Source organism: Drosophila tropicalis, unplaced genomic scaffold, assembly GCF_018151085.1.
Source record: "Drosophila tropicalis isolate 14030-0801.00 unplaced genomic scaffold, ASM1815108v1 contig_393, whole genome shotgun sequence".
Classification (NCBI taxonomy): Eukaryota; Metazoa; Arthropoda; class Insecta; order Diptera; family Drosophilidae; genus Drosophila; species Drosophila tropicalis.
This window is the reverse complement of record NW_027172855.1, coordinates 3,900,617-3,919,832: the sequence shown is the minus strand read 5'-3', so window position 1 is coordinate 3,919,832 and position 19,216 is coordinate 3,900,617. Positions and strand designations below refer to the sequence as shown.

The following is a 19,216-nucleotide window of genomic DNA, read 5'->3' as shown; positions in this document are numbered from 1 at the left end:
AGTTTAGTTTAGCTTATTATTTGGTCAAACATATTTAGCATATTATCACATCTTTAGCATCTTTAGAACTACAAATTAAGTTTGCAGACCACTTAGTTAGTGCCAATATGCAAAAGTCATATATAGAAAACTCTGTATTGAATAAATGTCATTGTTATACTAACTCAAGAATGTGCATATAAACTATTCTTCTACTCAATTGAGTAGTCTGGAATTTTAATTTATGATTCTAAAGCACAAACCAGAAGACTGATCTCTAACCTGTAGTTCAAACTGAATAGCTAAAATTAAAGTATATGCAGCTTAATTAAAATGCTAACAAGATCACTCTGAAACATGTATTTAAACGAAAGTGTATATTGTTTTTTTTTTTTCATGTAACTCAAAATGAGATATAACTTTTAAATACTATGCTAGAAATGTGTACCTACGACTAATTAGAATGCTAGTTAACTAATAATTGCAAATAGAAATAATAAATGTATACATAAACTGCTATTTAGTCAACAATTTGCAAACAATAAATATTTAATTTAAGTGTTTTGGGCAGGTTTCAGAAGCTTACAATGACATATTTTCTAACAATTTGTTAAATACAATGAAATATTTGTTTCAAAGGTTACAAAAAATAAAGAAAAGTTACACCTTAAATGGGTGCTTACTTTTCTGAATATATTTAGGTTTTCATAATGTTTTAGAAAATGATCTTTTATTGTAGAAAAGATATTTTAGCAGCGAAATTTAAAGGTATTTTTGAACAGTTTTAGATAAACTAGAGCTCAACTTGGCTTAGATACATTCTATCATAATGCTAAACATAAATTTTAAATATTTTTCTCGATCATTTCTCAAATCTGGTTAGTCTGTGTAGCTTTATCTCACCTGTTTACTAACTTACCACAATTTTTTTTAAAGATCTTTAGCTCTTTTTCCTATCAATTTCTCTAGTTCAATCTATAATTCTATTTTTTATTTAATTTTTCGGTTAATTTTTTTTTTTTTTTTTTTTTGTTTTTAGTATTTGAGCTTTGATTAATCTGTTGATCACATATTTTATTTGCTATGCGTCTTTTAACTTGTTTTTCAAACTACATACATATTATATACAATGACATACATATATACACACACACAAACACACATAACACACCAAGCATGTCAGTCAGTAAATAAAAAGAAACAAAATTTAAATAATTAAAATTAATGCACCTATCTGTAGTATGTATTTTAGTTTAATTTTTTTTATATTTAGCCAATACACGAACCCAAAAGTAGCCATGAGAACAAGAATCGAGATTGAGAGCGGGAGAGAACTTGTAAATTTATCTGTATCTAAATTTTCGTATGTATTTGTATCTGAATCTGAAACTGAAACTGAATCTGAAACTGAGAATGAGACAGGCCCCCAATGCATGTGTAGAGATTACCTTATTGGTGATTTCCACACTTAAGTAGAGAATACCTGCCTTTCGTTTTGCTTTTTTCCATGGCATTCTTTTATAGGCATCAACTTAAGTATGCAATATAAATAGGCTCAACGAATATTTTGAAATCAATTCTATAAACATTTCATACAATTTTTCAAGCGTTAAATTCTAAATGTTGAAGATTAAAGTTTAAGTTGTTATTTGCATTAGCTGAGAGTATTAAGAAAATATCGGAATCGATTTTCATTCTAATGCTAAGTGAAAGTCACTGAAAAACTTGTTAAATTGAAATTTATATATAAAAAGAAACTTTTAGTGAACTCAATCTGAGTTACCTGCAATTCTGTCTCAAGGCTCGCCTATTCTAAACACAAAATACAGATTTTTAGATGAAAAAACTGGTCCCAATCGCCATGAAGTATGTATAATCAGATGTTTTAAAAATCCATCTAACCATTATGGATTTCAAATTGAATGACTTCAGGGTCCACCTCTGGCGCATCTTCATTAATTTGCATCTATGTACATGCAAATTGCTTGAAAATTTACTACAAAATGCAGATAATTTCATATATTTATCTTTATTAAAAATCATTATAAATGTGAAATTAAAGCCAGTACCGTTTCATTTGTTTCTAGTATTTAAATTCCTTAATAAATCAATTTATAAATGTATTCGGAATTCAACACCTGTCAAAAACCTGTTTCACCTTTTTTAGTCATGCTGACGCCTACGACAAAAAATTTACACTCAGATCACGATTATGAGATCAAGGCGAAAGTACTTTCTCGAACAGTATTTACCTTTATTTCATAGTTTTTTGAAATTGTTGAGAATTTCAAAACCAAATCAAATCAACTACACAATATTTATTTTTGGTAATTTTTTGAGTTTTTTTTTTATTTTTATAAATAAAAGTATTAATAACATACTCGAGATAATAAAATGTAATAAATAGTTACATAAAGATAACATTTTCTAGTATGAACTTAATCACAATTAGCTAGCTCACTAAATGGTTTCTTGCTGTTACAGAAAGAACCATGTAAGAATTAATTGACTATGAATCCCAAAATATTTTTGGAATATACTTGGAAACCGATTTCGAATTTGTTTTCAGTTCTTTGGATTGTAGCTTATATATAATACTTGACACTCGCAATGCTGGCGGTTTTCTGTCTACTTGGTGTGCAAAAGGACATCGGGAGACATTATGACACCGGGACTAAGTTTACGTGCCACTCCCGGTGTCTTGGGTACAGGTGGGGCACTCCTTAAACTTGGACTGGGACTTGCTTGTAGTTGCTGCAATCTGGGTAATGTGGCACTATGCAGGGGACGAGTCTCGTGCTTTATGTGTATAGCAGCTAAATCCTTTTCCACCAATAACGGATGACTGATGGTCCGGATCATCTTTGGCTGGGCCATCTTCTTCTTTGTCCTACCATCCACTGTGTCCAATTCCTCCACAGAAACAGCCTTGTAATGCGTTTTGTCAGCATACATTGCTTCCGGATCCTTGGGATTCTTGGCATTTTTCATATTATTCCACACTTTGCCATCGAACACTTTCATTTTCATATATATGAAGATGACAATACGATAGAATACCACATAGCCCGCAATTAGGAACAACACAAACGTAGCGTGATCCGAAACTGAGGTAAACAATGTGTTCATATCCCATTTAATCCATTTTTCTTCTTGACAATAATTATAGATGAATGGCATTATGATTAGCCAATAGAAGAGCAGTGTGAACAATTCGATAATCCTTTTCTGAAACATGTTTTCTTTCTTCTGTCTCGATTTGTGTGTGCGTCTTTATGGTGTTCGATTTGGTTATTATTAGGTTTGGAGCAATTCACGCCGTGGCCCCAAGCTGATGTCGTGTCGTATACAAGATTCGTAACTAAATGATGTGCACACAGCGCATATCACTGCTATATATAAAACAAAATGGAAAATGAACACTCAAACCACAATGATTCGTTTGCTCGATGCAGCCCCGACTCAACACTCTCTACTAAAGCTTGGCTCCAATCGCCTCGCCTCGCCTCGCCTCGTCTCTGAGTCAAAGGCATACGATCTCTTTGAAATTCTCAATCTGTTGTGATCATAGCAGAATATATATATATTTTATCAAATCATTATGCATAAAGGTGTAAACAAAGTAGTAGCAGTCGTAGTAGTAGCATCAGCCATAGCCGATATGGCAATATTGGCAGTAGCCGACGTCAAATCCCAGGAATAACTGGGCTATTTCTTGGAACTGGTTTTTATTTTGTTTCTTTTCGATGGAAAAGGAGGGGGTTGGGGACTACCCAGGTGATTGTGTTGGGGTCGATTGCATTTTATTGAAACAGGTTGAGTGACAAATTGAGTTTGAGTGAAACGTGTGAGGTGGATGTGGAAGTCTCTGTCCAGGTCAGGTTCATTTGTAGTTGTTGTTGTTGTTGATTTTTGCAATTTGCATCTCTTAGATCATTTGGTAAGACGTCTCGAACCACTCGTCTCGCCCTGGCGAAATTTGTGTTTCTTTTTTTTTATTATTGCTCTTAGCTGTTGTTTTTGTTGAAATTGTAGAAAATGATTCATTCAAGCTTAAATAATTCATTATGTGATTTAAGCGTTTTCGTTTTTTGTGTAAAGTAAACGTAAATTGGTCTCTCTTTTCGATATTAAAAAATGCTTTTCGTATGATTTCATACACTTAAAATGAGTTTTAAGTCTAACATTAATTGTGGTTAATTATAAATGTAAACATTAATCAAGAAATCTACTTGGATATTCTTGACAGTTTTAACATTTCGATTAACAAGCTATCTCTCTTACTCTCCCTCTCTCTGTCTCTCACTCTCTCTAGAGTTAAGTAATAAATTTGTGAGCTTATAAATTTTTAAGCCTATTAAAAAATTGTATTATGCATGTATAAAATTAACAAGCTATCGCCTTTGTTGGCATTTAAAAACAAAACCAATTAGCTACCTAAGAAAATTTATAAAATATTTCTTAAGTCACAGAAGTTGGTTTTCGAAAATTTCATTAAAATTAAGTTTTTAACAATATTTGAATTTCAAATTCTGTCACTTTCCAAGGAAAGATTCTTAGAGCTGAATCAATTGTTAAACCTAAATTTTGAGATGTAAAAAGGTTTTACGATTAATATTCCAATTCAGAAGTTTTCAATCTCATTATTAATGTAATCAAGTTTTAAAAACTTATTAACCAACTATATAATAACAACTTCTTTTATACTTTTCCAAGTATAAAACATAAAAATGTTTTCCAAGCGGTTTGCTATGACAAATAGAATGAGTAGACATATCTCTTAGATCTCTCTCTCTCTCTCTCTCTTCTCTCTCTTTCTCCCTTTCTTGAAGTTATTAATATGTATTCGAAATGAGTGAGTTATGAATGAGAGTTTCTTAATCACTATAAAAATCCATGTTACGAGTCTCTATTAGCCACTCGATCAATCTGGAAAAAAACATAACAAATAAACAACAACAACAACACGGCGATCGGTGGTTTGGTGGTGGGGCATTAATTAGCATTTATAATCAGCCATGAGGTAGTTCACCTGGGCACGAGCCACTTGTTAATTCGCTATAAGCGAGTTTTGTATTAGGCGGGGCTTATTTAGTTTTCTGATCTTGACTTCGCCCTACACTTGTCCTAGTTGAGCGTTTCTTGAATGGAACTCGTTTCCATGTGTTTGTTTATTTATAATAATACTTGTTATCATTACTGTTAAATTTTATGCAATTATCATATGTAATATCCATATTAGTCATCCATTTAGTCGCATTTGCATTTAGTCTACGTTTTTCTTACGCACTTTCAAGCATTTATTTCCCCCCGCTCCATCCAGTTGATATGCCTGTGCTTAATTAGTATTAATATTAATATTGATAAGCGATTCATTGTCATTTTATTTTTCGAAACAAATATTTAAATATAAAGTTTTTAGTGTGTTTATTTACCTTTTGTATCGTTTATTTTTTAATTTTGTTTCTATTTCTGTTTTCTTTTTTATATGTTTTGTGTTTTAAATAATAGTGAAGGCAAAAATGAAATACAACAAAACTTCCCACTGCGCTTTTGACAAAATAAATAAAACATAAAAAAAAAAAAAAATTTCAAATAATGAAATATATATTTTGATATATGTACATATATATATATTTTATTCATTATACATAAAAGCTTGTATGTACAAAAAAAAAAAAAAGAAATACAAAAAGTAAATTTAAATCAAAACAAAAAATATATTTACATGTATTTTGTTTTTAAGTTTATCATCAATCAATTTTTTAGTTCTTGTAAAGACCACAAACAAAATCTCCCCCAGAAAACTGTGTCTGAATGGAAAAGTTCAGTTCGAAAATGCACAAAACTTTCCTCAACTATTGTATATAGAGATCAGTAAACAAATGGCACCACTTGAATTGTTTATAATTGTTGCACCAAAATCAAATTTTCCAACCTTAACTGACCTTTGACAATGTTCTTTCAACTAAATTTGTATGAAAGAATTCAAATGAAAACTTTCTTTTATATAATTTCAAAACGATTCTTAAGACCATAACAGATAATTATGGACATTATAATACTATATTTCTTGGAAATGATGACCATGTGAGGTCAAATATTAAAAAAGTATTAAAATTTTATAAAGACAGAAGCTTGTGTTCCATATCTAACTTCAAATTCAGCTTCAATATATGTATATGATCTGGATCAGATCTTGTGAAAGAGAACCTGTATTATACTAACATATGTATGTATGCCTCTAGTGATTAGTCATTGTGGTTATCATACAAAAAAAAAAAAAAAACAAAACTCATATTTTTTATTTCTTAACATTGCATTCAATTAAAGATTTTTCATTTTTTTTGTCGAAAAGCTTTGATCATTTTTTTGTTTATTTTTTATTTTATATATTTTTTTTGTTCAATATTGGCTCCCAACTAACTTGCACTTAACAATTCGATTAGTATTTAAGTTAATACAATACAAAATACAACAACAACAACAATAACATCTACAACAACAATGAGCAACAAACAACAACAACAACTAACTAACTACACAAAACTGTAAATTACAAAACAAATTGCAATAATAAACTTTTCTTCTTCTTCTTTTCACCTTTTTCTCAACAAAAAAAAAAAAAAAAAACAAATCTAAACCCAAAAACATCGCTTACCCAAAAAAAAAAAAACATAAACACACAAAAATACCGTAATTCTCTTTCAACATAATAAACCGTCTTAACCGTATCCGTAACCGTTACCGTAACCGTACCACCCGTCCATCTTGGTTCTTCCTTCCACTCCAGGGTAATGCGGCCAACTCATCGGAAACATCAATGGCCACACAGCCGGGCGGCTCGGTGACATCGCGTGCCGCCAGCGAGACCCGCTCTGGTCCGCCCGGTTCGAGCAATGCTGCTGGCGCTACAGGTAATAGCGGTGGTGGCACTTCGGGTAGTACACAGACCGGTGCAAAATTCCGTCATGGCCTATTACAGCTAATGATACACACGATAGATCCTCTACACGATGGTAAGTTCGTTGAGTTGTTGTCACTGTGTGTTTTGCACAAGAAAAAATGAACAAAAACTGATGATGAAAAAAATGTAATCTCCATATAACCCACCCCACCCCTCTGACCATCCACTCCATTCCAACTTAAGTCCCTCATCCCACGCTTACATCCCACAACCAAAACCAAAACCCTTCTCTATAATGTATAAAGTAAAAAAAAAAACCAATACTATACCAACTACTCTACTCTACTAACTAACTATATACCTAACTTTGTTTCAAAAAAAAAAAAAAAAAAAACTTAAACTTTGCGTTCATTTAACAAAAACCAAAAAACAAAAATTAACCTCTGTGTATATTCTGTGTTCTTTTAAAATTGGATGTTTGACTTGCAAGCTGAAAAAGTTACTTACTTTTTATCCTTTATTTGATCCTTTTAGTTTGCCATTTTCATTTTGTTTTTCTTGTTTCTCTTGCTTCTCCTTGGTTAATGGTGACCTTGATGCCACTTATCTAATTAACACGCTAGGCCCAGACTGAGTGACGTTGTCTAGAGCAGCCGGGAATTGACAGGCGGCCCTACTCCCAGAGGTTTTCCCTTTTTCTCTTCTTTCAATTTTTTGTTGTTATTGTTTGTTGGTTGAGCCAGTTTTTCACCTCATTCGTCCCTCAACTTGCCTGCCTTTTGGACGTGCTCGCATTGATTTATTATGTATTAGGCACATAGTTAGAAGTTGTCTATATACCAAAGTCGGTACATACATAAATATGTAGGGGCAGTGGTAGGGGGACTGTTGCCACGGCAATGGCCCATACACACCTAATGAAACCAGCCAGGGACGGAACGACATTGGTTCGCTAACCGCGACACACTCAAACACACACAGACACACACACCCATGACCAAGGTTTTCAGTTTTTTTGCTAAGTACAAAGTGTTAAAATTCTTGTACTACATACCTCGGGGGACTACCTCAACTTCTTTTCGGGTAGTTCAGTTCAGTAAAAGTGATCGAGTAGACTTGTAAATATGTACATATTTGTAAATATTTTTAACACTTAGCATATTAATGTAATCTTGTTTAAGTCCTAAAAGGATTGAAAAATTAAGCTTTATGAAACACTTGACAAAAATTCCAATGGTTCAGAATATATCCCAAAAATTTTCATCTTAGATAGTTAGAATTATGTTACAGATTTTATTCTAGTTTTTGTGTAAAAACTATATTCTTCAATACTTTATATATGTATTTAATTAAATACTTTATTTTAGATTTATTAGTTATGTTTCAAAGGGAATATATATTGTCAGGTTACGTTTCTTCCTTATTCAGGCAAGCTTTGACTTTATCTAGTTTTATGGTTTTTACTTAAACAAAGAAATGCATTCAACTGGGTCCATGTATATGTATATAGAATATATTAGTATATATATATACCATTTAAGGACAGTTCTGTTCTAAAATAAATCCAATTTTTGATAAACCGTCGAGGTTATCAAGTTCAAAATTATATCATTAGGATATACTCCAAATTTATAGTAGAAACTTCAAATTGCATTATTTGTTAAACAAATTTTCTATTTATGAAGTATTTATTCTCTAGTATTCTTTACAATTATAACCATATACATAATATAGAAACATATATATACATATATGAACATTATGAGCTTGCTTTTATTGGAAGAGTGAATAGTTTTTTAAATTAAAAACTTAAATGGAAAGTATTCATATACATATATATTTTATTTTTGTCTTCTATACAAAGGAGCAGTGATTTAGGAGTGGTATTAAGGCTTACTCTCAATAAGGTTTTTCTCATTCATTTACTTCTGTCATTTTAATACAAATTATTAAGAAAAATAGGTCTTAAAACATATTTAAATGTTAAATTCCAAAATGTATTTAAAGCAAGGTTTAATCTAAATAAATTAAACAAGAAAATAAAGCATGAAATGAAATTAATGATATTAGGACTTACTGGAAATTGTTCAAAAACTTAAAGACATTAAGTAATAGCTGGGTTAGTTTTACTCAAGACATTATAAGATATCAAGGGCACATCAATAAGATAAGCAGGTGAACGGTAAAGCTATATAAAGAAGCGACAAGTTTTATTAACCAACAACTTTTGTTAACACTTTTTGATTGCAATAGCCTTACCTAAACTGCAACGATAAGACTAGTTGAGAATTACAGGTAAATAAAGTGAAAAATGATAACCAAATCGTATGACATTAGATTTCACATCATGACTACCTAATTGGTGGCTCAATGGAGACCTACTAAAACTAAAATTTTGTTATGCTCGAGTTCTCGAACCCTGATGTAGGAGAAGTTTTCCCCCCAATGAAGTAATACTTGAGAGGTATAATAACTTCATCTAAAATCTTAAACAATCTAACAATAAGTAGGATACATAAGTAAGAAGTGGATATTAATAAATTAAAAACAGGGGAGAATTTCGACAGCTAAACCAAATATTTAAGAGCTATTAATGACAGTTGGGTTGTAACATTTTATAGGGTATTCAACTTGCAATCAAGTCAACCGATAATTTTTTGATTTTTTTTTTTCTGTTACTTTATTGTTTATTGACACTTTGTCACATAATTTCTTTTAGCTTTTATTGCAAACAATTAAAAAACCCAACACAAAACTCACACAACTCAAACAGTGTTTTTTTTTTTTTTTTTTATTATTTTTTAGTCGTTTCTAATTTGCTGCCAATTATGAATTCATTTTGCTTTTCTTTGCTGCTTTTTTTCTCAATTTATTTCGCAAAACAAATGGAAAAAAAGAAAATTGAAAAACAAACAAAAAATATAAGAAGAAAATAAACAAAAATAACGAAAATATTTTATGTTGTTCAATGTCAGTTTGGAGTTACATTTCAATAGATATATATATACATATATATATATATATATATATACATACATATGCGTTATATATTTTACATGAAACAAAAACAAAAACAAATTATTTATAAATTCTTAGAATTCTTCTTTGAGCAGTTCGATTTTATATTAAAGTCTTATAAAAATTGTTAATTGCATTCGTTTGGAAGTTCGAGTCAAAAGTTTGACGCGTGACAAAATAGAGATAAATTATTGAGAAATGTTCGAATCGAGTGTGTATGTACATACTTGCAAACATTTATCTCTATGTACATATATATACATATTAATCAATGCGTTTAAATGTTGTATGTGTTAATTGTAATTATTTTAGCAACTAACTAGTACAATTGACAGAGACAAACAAACAAAATGCTGTTCAAAATTGGCCTAGAGCCTAGGTCGTAAGTGACTAAATACAAAAATACCACTTATTAAGCAGTTTATATGTAGTTATAGTACTTAATAGTTACAAGTTATTTGCAGGTTGCCAGCATGAGCATTTGACGTTGACTTTAGACTCGTCGAACAGGCAGCTTTTTGCATAGGTCTCTGTTAACATTATATATATATACGATATTGCTTATACGATTGGAATGTTTACATATTATAATATACATATATTGTTTAAATAACAATTTTTTATTTATTATCATTGTTGTTGTTGTTATTATTACTATTATTGTTAGTGTGTGGGAATTGTGTTTTTGGGGTGCGTTTATTTCTGTTGGACAAAAAAGAAGTGGAAATCCGCTGTACTAAACGGAAATACTCGTAATCATTTATGCATGAGATTGTGTAAGTTTTTTGATTACAATGATCTTGAATGCCAACTGATACTGGTTTGTCTGAGAAAGAAAACCAAATTGGTTAATTAAAAATCGATATCAATTGGTTCGAGTCTTTGAAACGAGTTTCTTCGTTTCAACTTGCACATTGAATGAATCATTTGGCAAGAATTCTCATCAAAATCTCTTACTAGAATAGGAGAATGCATTTTCTTTTCATATATTTTCTTACTCTTGACAATTGTTAGTCTCATGAGAGGAATAAAATTACTTAAATGATGAAAATTATATCTGAAACTATAATCAAGAGAACTTCTATCTTAGGAACTCAAATATAAACTGATATACTATGAGATAATGTAACAGAATAAAGATCAAATAGGTCAATTTTACTCTCTGAATCGATTAATCGATCTGACTTGAACAAAATTCTTAAGAATATCTAGAAGAATATCTCATTAAGTTAAAGTTTAACTGAAGAAAAGATTCACAAACATTCAGTTCTATAGTTTCAGACTACAGTGTGATTCATCTTAATAGGTACACCCTTTTTTAGAGAAAAACAGTTTTAAATCTAAATTCTGACGAATGAAATATATGTCCTTTTACTTTGTTTTCAGTTAACTTGAACTAGAACTTAAATATATTTCAATTTGCCAAAACACCTTCAGGAAATATAAAGTTCAAAACTTCTTTTCAAGCAATAAAAATAAAATATATGTTACTAGATTCGTAAATATTGATTAACTTTATCAATTGCAGAATTAGAAAATGCATTCTTATACATTATATCCTATATACTATATTTCAAATCGTTTTTGGTCAGTTTTTGATAAAAAGGAGCATGTTTTAAGCATTGCATTTAGTTTATAAGAATCTATATTAACACTTACATACACATATATATCTAATTAAGCTAAGTTACATCCTAAGTCTGTATGTATTGTATATACCATATGTATGTTTACACACACAACATATGTATATGTGGGATTGGGTCTGGCAACTCTGTTGAGCGAGGCGAATTGAGCTAAAGACGGGCAGTCGAACCGAAAAGACGAGCGAGAGCGGTTGCAAAAAAGACGAAAGACGAAACGACGCGAAGCTGTAAAGACGACTAATTTCCAACTAAATCTAATTAAAATAATCAAATAAATAGTTTTACATTAAAATAAACTAAAATACTACAAAATAAATATAGTGAATAAAATAAATTCCTACAAATATGGGGGCTCAACCTACAAAATAGGCATGACTCAACCTACAAAGAAGGCATGGCTCAACTTATCTATGTATGTATAAAGAAATAAAAAGTAGTGAGTGAGAAAGAGACAAACTTACACAAAACGACGCAACAGTGGAATCAAACGACGAGAAAAAAAAAAAAACAGCGCAAAACGAATAAGAATTAGCATCAAACGACGAAAAAGTGGCGGCTTACGACGAAAAAGCGGCAAATAAACGGTAAAAAATTTTCAACGAACGACGAGAAAGTGTTTGAATACGACGATAACTGTGGTGACGTGGCAAACGACGTATATATACATATATATTAGTGTGTGTGCGAAAGAGAAAGAACTATGAGCAAACTTGAAGACTTTGGGAATGTGCAAGAGGCACTGAAAACTGAAAAGAAATCTAATATTACATTGTTTCACAAGTTTATTTACGAAGAAGAAGGCGATCGTGCAAATCGCCAAAGATTGAGAAAGTTTGAAGGGTTTGATTTTGATTGCCACAGCGATTTATATAAAAGTAAAGTGTCTTATGTGGAAAAGAACTTAACAAATAACGATCTAGTGATTATTTGTAACGTTTTGGGTTTATCGCATGATAAATCGAATCTAACTTCCCATTTATTTCGCAATTTGCAAGTTGGAAATTTGCTAGCTGACCTTGACACAGAGAATGATCAAAACGAAGATGACGACGATGAGTGCGAAAGAGATGGCGATGTAGGCAATATGCAAGACGAAGACGAAATGTTGTCAGTGGTGAGCGACGAAACGAATTTTAGAACAGCTGCAACAAACGAAAATATGCGAAACAAAACGAATCGGGCAAACTCTACAGTCGTGGCCAACAATATTGATACGCAAAATGCAGTGAATGTCAACATGCCACCACCGAGGTTCGCTTTGAGTTTTCGGGACGTTGAGGACTCTTTACAACCTTTCCATGGCGATGAAACTTTATCAGTTGAAATATGGATTGAGGATTTCGAAGACATGGCTGACTTGATGCAATGGGATAGTTTACAAAAATTTGTTTTTGCTAAAAGAGCTATTAAAGGACTTGCTAAAATGTTTATTCTGAGTGAACGCGGAATTAAAAATTGGTCGACATTAAAAGAATCACTTTTAAATGAGTTTAAAACAGTAATAAATAGCGCGGAGTTACATAAGCAATTGTCAGAACGAAAAATAAAGAAAGGTGAAAGTGTTCAAGAATATTTGTTGAAAATGAAAGAGATGGCATCACGGGGTAATATAGAGAACAGTGCTCTTATGCAGTATGTAAATGACGGAATTAATGACTTGAGTATGAACAAAGCAATATTGTACAATGCTAATAACCTAAAAGAGTTTAAAGAGAAAATAAAATGTTATGAAAAAATGCGGGAAAAGTCGAGTAATCAAAAGAGTGAGTCTAAGAACGTTCAAATCAAAAAAAGAAAGTGTAATGAAATACGAAAATAAAGAAAGTGGTATAAAATGCTATAACTGTGGGCAAAAAGGACATATATCTGAGAATTGTGACAATAAGAGTAAAGGAAGAAAGTGTTTTGGTTGCAATAATTTTGGTCACATAGCAAAAAACTGTCCAAATAAAAAGCCTGAAAATAGCACAGACGTTCGTAATACTAATAAAATATCAGCTGATCATATGTTTATGTGTAAAGAAGTGTCAATCAACAATGAAAAGTGTATAGCCTTGCTTGATACTGGTAGCAAATATAATATCGTATCCGAAACAATTTATAATCGTTTGAAAAAACCTAAGCTGGCTAGAGTTGATAAAGTTCTATACGGTTTCGGAGATAAAAAGAGAGTGGTACCTATCGGTTCGTTTACGGGAAGGCTTTCCGTAAGCCAAGAACAGTTTGATTTGGTTTTTTTAGTGGTATCATCTGAATTCCTAGATGTTGAAGTGATTTTAGGAGAAGACTTTTGTAAGCAAGCCGAAATAAAAATCAATCGTGATGGCGTACAAATCGGGAAATATAATGATGAAACGGAATTAAGTTCGGTAATGAGAATAAAGGTCGAAAACGACGAAATTGACATTGACTCAAATGCATCAAAAAGTACAAAGTGCGAAGTGAACGAACTTATCAAAAACTATAAGCCGGAAAAGTTAAAATCGACAAATGTTGAAATGCGTATTGTATTAAAAGACGATAGTCCAATTTATTCGAGACCACGCAGATTCGCTTTTGCTGAACGGTGCATAATCGATGACCAAGTCGATCAGTGGCTGAAAGACGAAATAATAGAACAATCCGAGTCTGAATTCAGCAGTCCGGTCGTATTAGTAAAAAAACGCGATGGCACTCCACGTCTGTGCATTGACTATAGAAGAATAAACAAGGTAATAGTAAAAGACCATTTTCCATTACCTCTGATTGAAGATCAATTGGATCGGCTACAAGGAGCAACGGTTTTCAGCACAATCGATTTAAAGAATGGATTTTTCCATGTAGATGTTGAAAAAGAGAGTCGAAGATTCACCTCATTCGTTACACACAACGGACAGTATCAGTTTTTAAAAGTTCCTTTTGGATTGACGAACTCCCCTGGAGTATTTCAGAGACACGTTAATGCCATTTTTCGTGATTTAACCCGTGCTGGTACGGCTATTCCATACGTCGACGACATTATAATCCCTGGTAAAACTGAAGAAGAAGCCGTCTCCAATCTGAGAAATGTTTTGAAGCGATGTGAAGAATATGGTTTAGTCATTAACTTAAAGAAATGTTGCTTTTTGAAGAGAGAAATAGAATTTTTGGGGCATACTATAAAGAATCAGAAGATATGTATCTCAGACGCAAAGACCAAAGCTGTAAAAAAATTTCCTATGCCGATGAATCAAAAGCAGCTCCAAAGTTTTCTTGGCCTGGTTGGTTATTTTCGCAAGTTCATTGCAGATTTTTCGATTATAGCCAAGCCTCTTACTGATTTATTAAAAAACGACGCAATTTTTTAGATTCAACGAGAGTCAGATAAAATCTTTTAATTTGCTAAAAGAATTGATAACACAGAAACCTGTTTTGCAAATATTTAACCCCAAGTTTGAAACAGAAGTACATACAGACGCATCGATTGATGGCTTCGGAGCAATTTTATTACAAAAGTTACCTGATGATAAAGAATTGCACCCTGTATACTACATGAGCAAAAAGACGACTGAAGCGGAAAGAAAATTCACAAGCTACGAATTAGAGATTTTGGCGGTAGTTCAAGCATTTCGTAAGTTCCGAGTTTACCTTCTAGGTATGCATTTTAAAGTCATAAGCGATTGTAATGCGTTTGCAAAGACGATGGATAAAAAAGATGTGTGCACTAGAGTCGCACGATGGATTCTTGAGATCCAAGAATTTGATTTTGATGTTGAGCACCGTGCAGGAAATCGTATACGTCATGCGGATGCGCTTAGTCGCTACCCTGTTATGATTATATCAGAAGATTACATACACAGTAAATTAAAGAATGTCCAAGCACAAGACGACCAATTGAAGGCTATAATCGATATCCTTGCTCAGAAAACTTCTCATAACAACTATTTTATGAAAGCTGGCATACTTTATAAGTTGGTTGATGATGAAGAATTAATTGTAGTTCCCTCTACTCTGCAACGGGAAATTATTAAACATGCTCACGAAAGAGGTCACTTTTCTGTGAAAAAGACGAAGGAAATAATTGCAAAGGAGTATTATATCCCAAAATTAGAAGAAAAAATACAACACCAAATAAGATGCTGCATTCCATGTATAACACTTAATCGAAAGCTTGGTAAAAAAGAAGGAGAACTGCATCCACTGCCGAAAGAAGAACTGCCCTTTCAGACGTTCCACATCGATTTTCTTGGACCCTTAGAGTCAACTCACAAGCAGTATAAGCACATTCTTGCAGTTATCGATGGCTTTACAAAATTTTGCTGGTTGTACCCGACGAAAACGACATCTACGAAGGAAGTAATCACAAGACTACAACAACAAAGTTTAATTTTTGGAAATCCAGTTCAAATTATTTCTGACAGAGGTTCTGCGTTTACTTCTGAAGAGTTTAAAGAGTATTGCAAGGCAGAAAATATCGAACTTCACGCAGTTACGACTGGTCTTCCACAAGCGAACGGACAAATCGAACGCCTTAACGCTGTTATTATATCCGTGTTGTCTAAGATTTCGATAGAAGACCCTAGCAAATGGTATAAGTTTGTCGGCAAAGTGCAACAAACGATTAACTCAACGTACAGCAGAAGCACACATTCAACGCCGTTCGAACTACTGATTGGTACAAAGATGCACACGAAAGACGACCTTAAGCTGAAAGAAATAATTCACGATGAGATGATTCAGATTTTTAACGACAACAGAGATGATCTACGGAATATAGCGAAGCAGCAGATCCTTCGTATGCAAGAAGAAAATAAGAAGACCTACAACTTACGTCGCAGACCTGCTTCCATATACAAAGTCGGTGATCTGGTAGCTATTAAAAGAACCCAACTTGGAGGAGGTTTGAAGCTGAAGCCCAAATATTTAGGTCCGTACCGCATTACCATGGTAAAGGCCAGAGATACATACGACGTGGTCAAAGATACATTGTTCAACGATGGTCCTAGGCGAACTACGACTTGCGCTGCCTATATGAAGCCGTGGGTTCCCTGTGACATAGACGACCAGGATGCATTCGAGGCGAATGCGTACTAGGATGGCCGAGTTGTGGGATTGGGTCTGGCAACTCTGTTGAGCGAGGCGAATTGAGCTAAAGACGGGCAGTCGAACCGAAAAGACGAGCGAGAGCGGTTGCAAAAAAAGACGAAAGACGAAACGACGCGAAGCTGTAAAGACGACTAATTTCCAACTAAATCTAATTAAAATAATCAAATAAATAGTTTTACATTAAAATAAACTAAAATACTACAAAATAAATATAGTGAATAAAATAAATTCCTACATATATATATAAATATATATATGTATATGCCAAAAAATGAAACGAATTTGTTAGCAAGGGGCCCTATATATATGTAAGACATAGTTCTGTATATAGCTGCATAGTCAGACTACTACCCTGCCCATTCAAAATTTCTATATGCATATTCAAAACGTGTACTTCATGCCACATTGACAACAAAAAAATCAAAAAAAAAAAAAATATACAAAAAGAAAAGAAATTAAAAAACGAAAAATTAAATCCCCTCAAAAGTCCGTTCCCCTCAAGCATATTGCATTAAAATCAAAACTGAAAAGTGCAAAACACAAGTTCACGCTCAAATTAAACGAAAAAAAAAAAACAAAAGTTAGACCAAATAGCCATGTGACTCTGACACGGTAAATATTTGTAGTGAATTACTAGATTAGTTACTCTAACTATATAATTTAGTTAATACTTAGCTTGTAGTAGCTTAGTAATGCCCGTCTTCAGCTTCAAAAACCTTACACTCTTGAAAACTTTGCTGCTTCAAAGTGACTCCCTCTCTCTCTGTCTCCCACTGTCCTTTGTCTCTCCCTTTCTCTCTGTCTCTCTCTCTTTCTCTCTCTATCTCTATCTGCCTCTTGCTATCTGTCAGTCTGTAATCTATCTGTGCTTAACCAACCCCAAAATTTGATCTATCCATTCTACCTATTCTAACTATTCTAGTCTAGTCTCTAACTAATTAAACAACCTCCAAAAAAAAAAAAAAAAAAATGCTATTTCGCAACTGACATCTAACATTTTGTATAAAATATTTTCAAATATATATTCCAATACCCTTCTTTCACAAAGGGCATTTACCTTGCTATAATTTGTTTGTAAAAAAAAAAAAAAAACAATATGAAAAATGAAGAAAAAAAAAACCAATTAAAAACTGGGTTAATTCGTTTTTTCTCATTTTTAATCGATGCAATTTTATTCTTTTCTTTTTTTCTACTTTTTTTTCATTTGATTTTTCGCAAAAAAAAAAAAAAAAAAACAATAAAAAATACAAAAAACTATACAAAAATATATATATAAAAAAAACACACACACAAACACTCTTGGATTTTGCGTTCTCAAACACCCACAATTCGTTGTGTGCCACAACAACAACAACATCAACAACAACAACTCTCTACTCTACTCTACTTAATAAACACTCAACTAACTACTCACACAAACACACACACACACATACTTCTGTGTACTGCATTGTTTATTGCAAATTATAAAAAAAAAAAAAAAAAAAACACCTTCCTCAAAATACGAACAAACACACAAATTACAATGACAAAAGATGATGTTCCAGGCAAAGTCGACGAGAAGGCAACTCAGTTGCATGCCATTGCGTCGCTTAAGGTGCTACTGGACGCCACAAAACCGCAGCGGGGTGGAGCCACTACCTCGGCGGCAAATCATGTGAAAATCAATCTAAAGGAGACAACGTTGGCCGATCGTCCCAATGGCAATATCGATACAACCCTCGATTCGGTAAGTTGCAACATATTAAGCCAGGGTTTATCTCAAATACGTATATGTATCTAAAAATCTGCTAATGGATTTATTGGCTCATGATTTGTTTTTCTTTTCTATTTCAAATTTCCTAAATTAGGCATGATTTCATTAAAATCTAAAAATGTTTTATGTTACCTTTTTCATTTTCGAAATTTGATGAGAGTAAATTAATTAAGTATGTCACACACAATGCGCTGCATTTCTCATACAACCGATAGACGAAATTCAACAGAATTTGTAACCGAAACCGAAACCGAAACCAGACCGTTACCGGTTAGAGTAACTCTTAAGTAAACGTTGAGTAATCATTGGTTATTTTTCTCTTTTTTTTTTTTGTCAGTTTTTCAGTAAATTATATAGTTGACGATTTCTGCTGACTGAATGTCGTAACTGTCAATGTAAAAACAGATTTCTAAACCGAAAATTGTAAATGAAAACAAAATCCCATCAATTTACGATACATAAATAAACAAAAAGGGCAAAAAGCAAAACTAAAGTCAAAGTTAAGACTGAATGCAATTGTGGCAGATGTATATTACATATATAGGACCATATCTACGATATAAAATGTTAATTCTTGATTACAGCAATTACTGTCTGTTCATTAGTAAGTCATTAAGTAGATAAAAGTCAAACTTTAAAACTTAATTCATCTACAAAGCTATGCAAAACATCGACCTTTGGAATATTTGATTCATTTCAAATTGACGCTGTCTTTAAATAAGAAAATTTTACATAGAAGAATGAAATCCAAGCTTCCTTTGATTCATTCATAAGATATAAATAGAAATAAAGATACAAAAAAGATAAGATTAACAAAAAGAAAACATTTTAAAATATCAAAAATTT

General features: G+C 32.3%; 2 protein-coding genes across 10 annotated transcripts in view; one reads left to right on the top strand and one right to left on the bottom strand.

The window, feature by feature from the left end:
• The window catches only part of Nckx30C (solute carrier family 24 member Nckx30C), a 49,418-nt gene that overhangs the window by 19,891 nt on the left and 10,311 nt on the right, over window positions 1-19,216 (top strand). For 6 of the 9 annotated variants that reach the window (XM_068284824.1, XM_068284820.1, XM_068284821.1 and 3 more), the window contains exons 4-5: window positions 6,773-6,998; window positions 18,150-18,343. In XM_068284824.1, coding sequence (XP_068140925.1) covers window positions 6,773-6,998; window positions 18,150-18,343 — 420 coding nt within the window. The remainder of the gene's footprint in view (window positions 1-6,772; window positions 6,999-18,149; window positions 18,344-19,216) is intronic. The other 3 variants (XM_068284822.1, XM_068284819.1, XM_068284823.1) reach the window with 2 other exon arrangements.
• On the bottom strand, window positions 2,303-3,346 carry LOC137572961 (uncharacterized). Its single transcript, XM_068284825.1, has one exon. It carries the CDS (start codon window positions 3,214-3,216, stop codon window positions 2,608-2,610), a length of 609 nt encoding a protein of 202 aa, XP_068140926.1. The 5' UTR covers window positions 3,217-3,346; the 3' UTR covers window positions 2,303-2,607.